Consider the following 11,719-nt stretch of genomic DNA (forward strand, 5'->3'; position numbering starts at 1 on the left):
ACACCGTCCGCCTCAGGCCTTGACACGGGGGGCTGTCCAGAGAGTGTTCCGAAGTGGACAGTGAGCGACCCCCGTCATCCCTACTGGGAGGCCTAGGACGCAGAATGGGGATCAAGGGTCAAAATGGGCGCCTGGGTCAAGGCCGGGCTGCTGGGGAAGATGGAGTGGAGGCCAGATAGTCAGGTCTGTGGAGTCGGGGGATCTCCGTCCCGAGCAATGCTTCGCCTCCTGTGCCTGTCACTGCCTCTGCCCCGGTCGCTGTTTAGTCTCCTCACTTCTCCTGATTTAAGTCTCTCCTTCCTCTTCTCTTCCCTGCTCTTTGTCTTTCCTCTTTTTAACCGAGATTCAGAATTTTATTCTGTTCTGTTTGTTCCCTTTGTTGGCAGAAAGCGGGCGGTCAGCCTAGGCGCACCCTTTCCTGGGCTACCAAGTCACACTCGGGGTGACTTTCTCCCCAGACAGGAGTTTAGAAACTTCAGGCAAGGGAGTTCTGGGAAATTTTCTTGGCAGAATCTGGGAGTGAAGCCCCTGGAGTCTTTTGTCGCCATTAAGTCCTGGTCTTCGGAGCTGCTTTGTGTCTCTCCCTCTGGGGTCTGGTTTTGTCCTAGTCCATGTTTGCAGTGTGTAATGTTGACATTCTTTGTGTGCTTACGTGTACATACACACTTTCCTTTCTTTATCTGCTTTCCCTTCCCACTCTCCTTTCCTCCACCTCTTGATCCTCTTCTTTTGAAAAAGATCTATCTCCCAACTCCTTATTATCTTTTATTTTGCTCTTTGTTTATATTTAGAGTTTCTTGTATAAGGTGGTAAATGTGGTATTTAATATTGTGCGTCTGATTTATTTCATTTAGCATAGCCTCAAGGTGCATCCATTTTCCTACAAATGATTTAATTTTATCTTTTTGTTTTCAGTTTTTTGAGGCAGCGTCTCACTGTGTATTGAACTCTCCACTGTTGCCTGGGCTGGCCTCGAGCTTGTGGCCATCCTCCTGCCTCTGCCTCCCAAGTGCTAGGAATACAGGCATGCATCATGCCTGGCTGATCAACACTTTTGATTCAAAATTTGGTTATGTGGTACTACTGTAGAACTGTGACAGTGTTTTGCTTTCTGTTTTGTAGTTCTGGGAACTGGAACTCAGGGCCTTATGCTGCTGGACAAAACTCTACCACTGAGCTATGCCCCCACCCCAGGACAGTTTTAATTGGAGCTGCCTGGCCAGGGCAGCCCTGCACTCCTTCCCTGCACCTTTGGAAGTTACTTTGGTTAGTAGGATCACAGTTGTGCCAAAGAGAAACCCACTCTCACATGGGAATTATGGAACTCTCAGTGAACATTATCAAATCAGGCTAAGTTTTGGAAATTGTCAATTTGATAGAACTTCTTTGAGGAAATGGGGTCTCACTAAGTTGCTAAGTGGCCCAGGCTCCATTCAAAGTTTTGATCTCCTGCCTCAGCCTCCCAAGTGTTGCAATTACAGGTGTATGCCATCAGGTCCAGCTAAGAAAGAGTTTAAAAGAGGAAATAACAGTAGCTGAGGTGTGAAGTGCCCCTTACTCCTTCAGCTTCTCGGGTATCTCACCAGCTAGCAGATAAGGAAGCTCTGCAGTGGTTGGGTGAGTCTGGAATCTTGTATTGGACATTTAGCCTGGAGTCATGGTAAGTGTTTGGAAAGGGGACCTTCACCAGAAAGGAAGGGTTAGATGTGCTCATGGGGGCAGAGCCCCAAGAATAGATTAGTGGCTTCCTGTGCAGGGCTGAGAAAGCAGAGGAGGCCAGCTTGCTTGGCCTGGTCCTCTGTGCCTTGTGCTGCCTGGGGCTCTGTAGAGAAGGGCCTCAGGCCTTTGGCCACTGTCCAACCTGAGCTAAAACGCCTTCCTTCTTCCCTGATTGCTCAGTCTGAGCTGCTCAGAGCAAAGGGAATGGCCTGAGCCAGTGCCCAGGGAGGCGAAGGCAGAGTGTGGAGAAGCCAGGAGGTGAGCAGTGCCTGAGTTGGCACCTGTGGCTGCGCAGCAAGGCTGGGGCAGGTGGAGGACGCAGAGCCCCAGGGCGGCAGAGGCCATATGTGGGCTGCCTGGTGTCCCAGGGAAAGCGTGTCTGTTTGCCCACAGATGAGAAGGGAGGGAGCCAGTGGTGCAGCTGGGTCAGGCACCCAGGAGAGGTTGGGGTGGCAGTGACATTGGCCTGAGCCTTGGGAGGTCAATGGCTTGGGGCACGTGGGAGGCCTCAGGGCAGTGGTGGTGAACCTATGGCACACTTGTGATTTGTTTTTTTTGTAAGACAAGAGATATTAATGTATAAGTTGTTTTTCCTAAACTGAAATCTCAGTGTTCAGGTTTAATTGCAGTGTTGGCACTTTTGGATAAATAAGTGGATTTGGATTGCAGTTTGGGCACTTGGTCACTAAAAGGTTTGCCATCCCTGTATTAGGGACTAAAATGAAGAAACCTAGTGATTGAAGGGAGGGGGAAGAAGGAATGGGGATGATGACTCTCTTCTAACTTGCGGAGTGTGGCCCCAGCAGCTGTATAAATGACAGACACAGCCAGGCGTGTCAGTACATACCTGTAATCCCAGCAGCACTTGGAGGCCTGGGAGACTCAGGCAGGCAGATCACTGTGAGTTCAAGGCTATCCTGGGCTACAAGTGAATTGGCACCCTGTCACAAAACAACAAAACAGCACAGCACAAATCAAAATGATAAAGGTACAAGGCTAAATTAGGGGTGGTGTCACCTGCCTATAATCCCAGCACTCCAGGAGGCTAAAATAGGAGGATCACAAGTTTGAGTCCAGGCTGAAGAATTTAGCAAGGCCCTATTTAAAAAAGTATATAGCAGGAAGGCTAAGTGTGTGCTAGACATTAGCCATTTACCCATGTTAATCCATCTTCAGTTGGGTAAATAGAAATGAAGAGCGGGTAGTAATTTTCCCAGGCCCCACCGAGAGTGTGGGGTAGTACTGGCATTGGAGCCCTGGCCTTTTCACTCCCAGGCCCTTATCCTGTCACAGTGCTGCTTCTCCATGGGGGACAGGGCCAGCTTGATGGCAGTGTTACTGGGACCGTGTGCTGGAGTGGAGCCTAGGAGGCTGTGTGAGAACTGGCCACAGGAGGGGCAGCGTCTCCACTGTAGTGTTTGTGGTCTAAAGTATTTCTCACAGGCCTAGCCCAAGGCAGGATACAGTGCCCCAGCCTTCCTCCCTGTGGCCTGTTTTTTTTGGCACCGGTGATTGAACTTGGGTCCTTGTGCATGTGAGGCAGGCAGTGGCACCACTGAGCTAAATTCTCGGCCCCTCTTTTGTTTTTTGAGGCAGGATCTTGCTGTGTAGCTCAGACTGGCCTTGAGCTCATGGAGTCCTGCCTTAGCCTCTGGAGTGCTGCATTTTGCTGGGAGGCGGCCTCAGTCTTCCTTCCATGTGAACCCTGGGTGCAGGCACAAGCCTCAGGGAATTGAGCCCTAGACATGTGCAGTCGCCCAGGGGCCCACCTGAGCTGCCTCAGCCTGCTCCCCAGGTGCTCACAGGGTCCTTTGAAAAAACAGGAGGGTGACCCTGGTCAGTGTGACTGCTCTGGAAGGTATTAGAAGACATGGAACAGCTCGACCTTTTTACCTGCTGACACCCACCCCGAGAATAGTCCTGGGTCTGTGTCAGTGGTGTGTATGATGGTGCAGTCAGAACATTTTGGTTGAGAAGGGTTTAGCTTATATCTACAGTGTGTTCTTTCATGTTTTTCTGTAGTCATTAAAAGTTGTGTTCTAGGGCAGTGGCAGACGTGTGGCATATGTGCCGTGGCAGGCTGTTATCACTGAAAGCTCTGACGGGCTCCCCGTCACTGTGCTAGGGAATATTTAATAATAACCACATTGAAAACGCTCCTGATCTATTAAGTGAGAAGCTCTGTGTGTGTGCACATATCTGCAGCTGTTTAGATATCGATCTGCACACAGCACAGTGATGTAGCATAGTGACGTGGCCTGCATACTACTCATCTGCGTGATGGTTTATGAGTGACCTCTATTTTGTACTTTTCCCTGTGGTTTTTTTGAGACAGCATCTCACTATGTGGCCCAGGCTGGCTTTGAACCCACGGGGATCCTCCTGCCTCAGCTCCCAAGTGCCACGGTGCCCAGCTATGGGCTTTTCTAGATCTGTATTAGCAAGTTTCCCATAGTGAGCACTTAGGACTGTTGAACAAAGAAAATACTGCTTTAAATTAAATAAGTGCTGTTGCCTTGATGTGTGGTTGTGTACATATGCAACAGAGCCGTTGCCACTTCCATCTGTCCCTTGCAGGTGGAAGGGATGATCCAGGTGGGGACAGTCTTGTGTGTGATGTGGGGATGGCCGTGGAGCCTCCCCCATGGGTTCCATGGGAGGAATTCGTGAGCCAGGGTGCTAAGAGTGGCGCTGTTGAGGAGCAGTGCTGGCCGTCACTATCTGTGCCACAGCACGCCTGTCTTTGGTGGCCTCGTGGTGGCCAGTGCTCTCCCTTGGTGCCAGCCCGCGGTGGCAGCTGCTGTGTGTGTGCTGAGGGCTGAGTTGGGGGCCCCCACCTGCCTTTTCAGAACACCTGTGTAATTCAGGAGTTCTGAAGTCGGGATCTCTCCCTAAGCCTGGCTGGCTCTTAGGAAGTTGTCAGTTTATGGTCTGGGCAGGACCAGCGCTCATGGTCCAGATTTCGGTGGCACTGGACACTGAAATTGTGCAGCCTTGGGCCAATTTCTTTATTCTTTTTTGGCAGCAGGGATCAAACTTGGGACCTTGAGCTTGTGAGGCAGGCAGTGGAACCACTGAGCTAAATCCCTGGCCCTAGGGCCAATTTCAGAGCCTTCTGGAGCTTTAGTTCTGCTAAAAGAGGGGTATGTTAGTTAGGTTTTTCTTTTTCTTTTCTTTCTTTTTTTTTTTTTTTTTTTTTTTTTTTGTTTTTTTTTTTTTTTTTTTTTGTTTTTTTTTTTTTTTTTTTTTGTTTTTTTTTTTTTTTTTTTTTGTTTTTTTTTTTTTTTTTTTTTGTTTTTTTTTTTTTTTTTTTTTGTTTTTTTTTTTTTTTTTTTTTGTTTTTTTTTTTTTTTTTTTTTGTTTTTTTTTTTTTTTTTTTTTGTTTTTTTTTTTTTTTTTTTTTGTTTTTTTTTTTTTTTTTTTTTGTTTTTTTTTTTTTTTTTTTTTGTTTTTTTTTTTTTTTTTTTTTGTTTTTTTTTTTTTTTTTTTTTTTTTTTTTTTTTTTTTTTTCGTTCTTTTTTGAGCCAGGGTCCCACTGTGTATTTCAGACTGGCCTTGAACTCTCAGTGGCCTTCTGCCTCAGCCTCCAGAACACTAGAATTGTAGGCACATGCTGACATGCCTGGTGGCCTTCTCACTGTTAAACCACCTCTTGGTTGCATGGTGGGGCACTAAAGGATAACGCATTGTTCTACAACCCCAGCTTTCCCTCGATGACGAGCACGCACCCCTTTTCCTGCTGGAAGACTGTGTGTGGAAACTGTGGCCATGGCGTCGACACCGGACCCCGTGACCTTCCGAGAGTTCTGCCCCCTGTACCATCTCCTCAATGCCATCCCTGCCAAGGTGCAGAAGGGTTTCCGCTCCCTGGTGGTCTACCTCACGGCGCTCGACGCCAACGGGGACTACATCGCCGTGGGCAGCAGCATTGGCATGCTCTACCTGTACTGCCGCCGCTTCAGCCACATGCGGAAGTACAACTTTGAGGTGAGTCCTGCTGGCACGGGTGCCTGGTTCCCAGGTAAGGTCCCTGACTTCCGGCTGCTGCGGTTCACCTTCTGGCGTTACCAGGTGGGGTGTAACTGAAAACTGTGTGTTTCAGTTGTTTTTCCTCTCTCCAAAGACTGCGTCACGTTTAAAGAGTATTTTAGCATTTGACACTTGCTAGAGAACTTTGGAGACATTTGTTTCTCTGAGCACTCGGCTGACTAGAGTGATCTCTAGTCCTCATGGGATGGTTACGCAGAGGACCTAGCTCAGTGTTGGTGAGTGGCCGAAGTCACGCACACCTTGAATAAGGCGCCTGCCGCTTGGAGACCCCGGCACTGCTGCTGCTGGCCATCTGGGTGCTGTGGATGAGGACGGCCATGGCAGCAGGGCTTGGTCAGATCTGTTAGCTCACTTGAGCAGGCAGTTGTGGTGGTGCTCAGAGGTGGCTTAGCAGGGCTCCTCTGCCTGTGAACAGTGGGTTTTTGCATCAAGGAGAACACAAAACACTTGGTTTTTAAAATATTTTTGAGACCCGTTCTCACTATGTAGTCCAGGCTGATTTTGAACTCATGGTGATGCTCTTGTCTCAGCCTTCTGGATTCTGGGATTACATGCATATGCCACCATGCCCAGCCACACTTGTGTTTTAAAATACATTCAATGAAAATTAAAGTTTTGATTTTTTTTTTTTTGGCACGGGGGATCAAACTCAGGACCTTGCATTTGCAAGGCAGGCGGTGGAACCAATGAGCCAAATCCCTGACCCTGAAGTTTTGATTTTTAAATTTTTTTTTTTTTTTCTTTTTCAGTGCTGAGGACCAGCCCCAGAGCCTGACATGTGCTTGGCAAGTGCTGTGCCACTGGGCTACATCCCCAGCCCTTTTTATTCTTTATTTTGAGACAGGGTATCACTAGACTGCTTCGGCTGGCCTTGAAGTTGTGCTCTTTCTGCCCCAGCCTCCTTAGTACACGGATTGCAGGGATATACACCTGGTTTTAAAGTTAGTTTTTCTTGCCAGGTATGGTGGCATACACCTGTAATCCCAGTACTCAGGAGGCTGAGTCAGGAGGCTCACCATGAGTCAGAGGGCAGCCTGGGCTATGTTGTGAGTTCAAGGCCAGCCTGCACTACATAGCAAGACCCTGGCCCCCAGTTAAAACTGTTGCTTTTCCTTTTCTTTAAGATTTCATGAAATGTTTTGTTTTTTTTTTTTAACTTTCATTTGCATTTATTTTATGGTTAATTTATTCCCGTGCCATAAGCTTTTGTTTCTTCAGTTTCTTCTGGGATATGTTTTTCTTTTGTGCAACTTCCTCCTCTGGTTTAGGAACAATTTGTTCCTTTTCAGTAAGGATCATCTCAATGTGGCAGGGGGAGCTCATGTATGGGTTAATCGGCCATGAGCTCTGTAAGTACGGCGGCGCATTTTGGGTGCTTTGTTCACCTGGATATGTTCAATGACCAGAGAATCTACATCTAAACCCTTAAGCTCAGCATTACTCTCAATCTACATCTCCCCTTAATCTCAGCATTCCTCTCTGCATTTTTAAGCATATGCAGCAAAAATTCAGCACTCTTTTTGGGCCATCGGCCCTGTGCCCAGCCCCACTGTTTGGCCTGGGCACACCTACCAACTCCACCGTTGTAACGCCGGAATGGCACACACTGCTTCTTTAATGTGACATCCTTCAGATACTTGGTGACCTTTCGGATATGCATACCCTTGATGGCCTGGGCAGTTTCACGGGTGTTCTTAAAGTGAACACGAAGATTTGAGCCTCTTGATTTGCATGATTTTGTGGGGTTTTCTGGGTCAAGAGAGTAGCGAACCATTTTCACAGGTCACCTCTGGCCGCTTACAGGAAGAGTAGATTTCATGAAATCTTAACTGTAATCTTTAACTGATCAAATTTCCCTAACACTTAAGATCATTACACAGTTAATCTTTAAGCTTTAGTAATGAACTTAATAGAACTGAACTCTGAAATTCCTCAGGTAATGAGGAAGATTTATGACTCCAGCAGTGAACCCCAAAAGGATAAATGACAGAATCCATTCCCGGTGACGTAATCAACCTGACAAACAGTCTGAAATGGAGCTAGAGAAAACTGGCATGTTCCCCTCAGGGACACAAGGATGTGATGAGGCGGACTTCTGGTCAGGAACTCTGGGGCTGGAAGGCAGCAGTACGTTTTGAACTTGTGGGAGGGATTGTGTGGCCAGGGTTCCATGCTTGGGGAGCATAGCTGTGAAGAGAAGACGAGGCAGACGCATCCTTGGGTGCTGGTAGCTGCTGCATCCCTGTTGCACTGGGGTCACAGCTGAGTGATCGAGTCCTGGCTTCAGTCTCCAGGACTGCAAAAGAGGGAAAACCCGACAACATAGTGAAGTTGCCTTAAAGTAGACTAAGAACCATGGTAGTTGTGTGATTGCAAATAGCACAGATCGTTTGAGCCTGTGTTGCCAGGTGTCAGACCCAACAGGTGTAATTAAATCCCGTGCTGTAATTACCATTTTATTGTTGGAGCTGGCTGGTTCTTGGAGTCACTGGGCATGATTTACACACTTTACGATGAAACCCGGGCTAGGTGTGTAGTGTCATGGTAGAGAGCTGGCCTGGGTTGTACAGAGTGTGAGTTCTGTCCACAGCACATGCAATAAAGCACTGAGTCTTGCCACAGGCACCCTGTGCTCGCTCCCTTGGGGAGGCAGGGCTGCCCTGGGCCTTGAGTTGAAGCACAGGACTTCTGACTCGTGGGCTCTAGGATGTCCAGAGATGGAGGTTTGCCCTCAAATTCATGCATCGCATGGCTGAAAGTCAAGTTTAAAGCGAAGTTATGTTCCTGAAGAAGAAAGTGGGTCTTCTCTGTGGTAAATATAGCCCAGCACTTGTTCTCAGAAGTGGTGCTTAGGAACCCTTGCCTCCCCAAAGAAGGCAGAGGGAGAGGCAGATGGCAGCACACGCAGTCCTTCCTGCTGCTGCCGAAAGCACAGAGAGACTGGCAGGGAACCAGCAGCAAGCACAAAAATGTCATAAATTGGTAAATACAAGGATGACATGTGAGTGGAAAACATCCCCAAAAGATAACTGACCTGGGCCTTTTCTCTTCTTCTTCTTCTTGTGTGGTGGGTTTTTTTTTATACCAGGAATAGAACTCAGGTCCTTGCGCTTGTGAGGCAGGTGGCCGCACCTCTTGGCTAAAACCTGGACCCTTCCTGTTCTGTTTTTTCTTGAGAATGGAGTCTGTGCTCCAAGCTGGCCTTGAGCTCAGGAGAGCCCTCGTCTCCCTCTGCCTGCCCCTAGGGCCCCAATTGAGCAATCTCTTTCCAATCTCTTTGTATGGCTTTCAGCCCTTGCTTGCTTCCTGGCTTAGTGTCAGGTGGGCTGCACGCTGCTGCCGATAGAGCAGACAGGCCTGATTTGCAAGGTGTGGGGCAGTGTGGGTGTGCGAAGGGAGAAGACCGCTGCCCCCCTCAGGGTCCTCCTGGCTCTGCTTAAGAGTCCCTGGTTCTACTCTTGCTGCAGCAGCACCTGAGCCCTCTTTCCTGGGGGTGGCCTCCATGTTCCATTGCTCTAGAACATTTCTGTCCTGGTCATTTTGCCCCTGGGGATGGTGTGGTGGCCCCGTGAAGAGGTGGGTGAGGATGATCAGTCTTCACAGCGCAAGTGTCAGGAGTGGCTACAGGTTGATGTAGCCGGGCAGGGCTGGGAGATGTGGCCAGGCCACCTCTCAGCAGAGGGCTCTTGTGGGAGGAGGGAGAAGCACGAGCCTGACAGCATGTCAGGAGTCACCATTCGGTCTCCTGCCTCAGCCTCTTGAGGAGCTAGGAATCTGGGTGGATGCCACCTTGCCTGCCTAAACCCGGACACATAAAGGAAATCTTATTTGTGCATGTTTGCAGTTCTGCAGTTTGCAGTCACCTGGGGGTGTGGTTGTATGTACAGATTACAGGGTGATGCTGTTTTTAAGCCCCCCCCCACCGGTTCCCCATGTATGGCACAGTGTGTACATTAATTGGGGTTAATTGGGTTCCTGTGTGTGGCACATCTTTCTTCTTCTTTCCCCTTCCCCTCCTCCTCACCCCTCTCCCTCATTCCTTGGTCCACTTCCCTGTTGCAGGGACTCTGTCCCCTTGTCTCCTTCCATCCGTCCCTTACCATTTTCTTTATTTCTACTTTACCTCGCTCAGATGAGAGATACCCTGTGGCACTTAAGCTTGTGTGTCTGGTTTATTTCACACAACATTCTGTTCTCCACGTGCACCCATTCTCCTGTACCTGTCTCAGATGTGTCATTTTGTATTCCGTCATGTAGATACCACACTTTTTCTGTCCAGTCTGTGGATGGGCACACAGGCTGCGCACAGGACTTAGCTGTTGTGAGTTGTGCTGCTGCAAACATTGATATGCATGAACTGCTGTAGAATGATGTCTTAAGCTCTCTGGGGAAGATACCTAGGTGAGGGATCACTGAAACCCAGTACATTTATAAAAGTGATATAGGACCAGGGATTTAGCTCAGCGGTACCACACCTGCCTGGCACAGGTCCTGAGTTCAGTCCCTGGTATCGCCAAAAAAAAAAGAAGTGATACAGAAGTGAATTTTCTTTCTTGCCATGTCAGCCAGAGGTTCATCTGCGTAACGCCTTCGCCCCTGCCCACCCCCAGCTGGAAGAACCTCTCAGGTCCAGGTATGAGCAGCTGTGGACAGCTACGCACTGTCTGTAGCATCACCGGATGGAGTCCCACTCGGGTCCTTCGCATTAATTGCTTTGTTTCATTGGTTCCTAGGAATCTGGCTTTCAGTTATTTTTGACAGTGACTCACTGAGATATACTTCTGGAGTTAGGGTGCTATGCAAGTGCTCTACCACTGAGCTAAATCCCAGGCCCTGTTTATTTTTGAATTCTGAGACAGGACCTCAGTGAGTTATCCAGCCTGGCATAGGTCTTGCAGTCCTCCTGCCTCAGCTTGTCAGAAATTCCAGACTTCTTGAGCATCATGTTGGCCTTTGGGTTTTGGGTTAGGGATGGTTGGCCTGTGCACTGCTACCTTTCCCAGTAAACATTGCGGAATAGCTGGATGAGGACAGAGGAGAAAGTGAAACCGGACCCCTTCTGACTTCCTCAGGCTACAGGTCCCCCGCTGTGAAGGTATGGGGTGGAGGATGTGGCTCCGCAGAGCACAGAAGAAGGGAAGTGTCACAGCTCTCCTGCTGAAGCCTTGCACCTCCTTTCTGCTCCTTGCAAGGTCCCCACTCCGTTTTGCTGACTCCACAAAAGCAGGCAGCTTCTGTAGCCCTCAGGTGGTTCAGGTCCTGCGGATTTTCTTCGGAGGTGAAGAAGGAGAACGGTGAACCAGCCTGTGTCACTGCTGATCTCCACGCATCCCTAGCACCCTGGTGGTTTGGTTGCTGGCAGTTCCTGCCCAGGGTTAACCTGGGCCAGCCACAGGTGCTCATAAAGAAAGCCTTGTCAGCCCATGATTTCCCATGGTCTACTAGCAAAGAGCACTTCTTTTTAGTATAGAGGTGGAGCTACCCACCAGGGAGCCTCAGGGTCCAGGACTGCTAGTCTAGCCTGAGATGTTTATCCAGAAAAGGATTCCTGGCACCTTCAAGTGAAAGACTTTTTCCTTGAAGTTTTTGATTGCTGGCTTTCCATTTGAGGAAGTTTGTTGCTACCAGGAGAGCAACAATAGCTGCCCCCCTAGGACACAGGAAATGAGGAAAGTGAGGAGGTTAAACACACACACACAGTAAAGGGGATCACAGATGGGCAGAGTTGTCTTTTTGTTTTGTTTGAGACAGGGTCTCACTGTGTAGTCCAGGCTGGCCTTGAATTTGAGATCGTCCTGCCTCAGCCTCCAGAGTACTAGGATTACAGGTCTGTGCAATCAGCCAAAGCTGTTTTATTTATTTATTTATTTATTTATTTATTTATTTATTTATTTATTTATTTATTTATGGCACCAGGGATCAAACTCAGAACCTTGAGCTTGCCAGGCAG

At 48.6% G+C, this 11,719-nt stretch overlaps 2 protein-coding genes across 4 annotated transcripts in view; one reads left to right on the forward strand and one right to left on the reverse strand.

Annotated features, from left to right (window-relative positions):
• The first annotated feature begins 105 nt into the window (after nt 1–105).
• The window catches only part of Tecpr2 (tectonin beta-propeller repeat containing 2), a 69,609-nt gene continuing 57,995 nt past the window's right edge, over nt 106–11,719 (forward strand). For 2 of the 3 annotated variants that reach the window (XM_010607252.1, XM_033766818.1), the window contains exon 1: nt 5,249–5,706. In XM_010607252.1, coding sequence (XP_010605554.1) covers nt 5,488–5,706 — 219 coding nt within the window. In that variant the 5' untranslated portion in view covers nt 5,249–5,487. Of the gene's footprint in view, nt 184–5,248; nt 5,707–11,719 lie in introns of those variants that run through there. The other variant, XM_010607253.3, reaches the window with a different exon arrangement.
• Nucleotides 6,907–7,596, reverse strand: LOC109117508 (60S ribosomal protein L17-like). The gene is given in 3 exon segments (XM_019205022.2): nt 6,907–7,103; nt 7,106–7,209; nt 7,245–7,596. Coding segments are annotated over 3 exon segments (552 nt in total). The 5' UTR covers nt 7,544–7,596; the 3' UTR covers nt 6,907–6,954.

This window comes from Fukomys damarensis, unplaced genomic scaffold, assembly GCF_012274545.1.
Source record: "Fukomys damarensis isolate Sample0158 unplaced genomic scaffold, DMR_v1.0_HiC HiC_scaffold_21, whole genome shotgun sequence".
Taxonomy (NCBI): domain Eukaryota; kingdom Metazoa; phylum Chordata; class Mammalia; order Rodentia; family Bathyergidae; genus Fukomys; species Fukomys damarensis.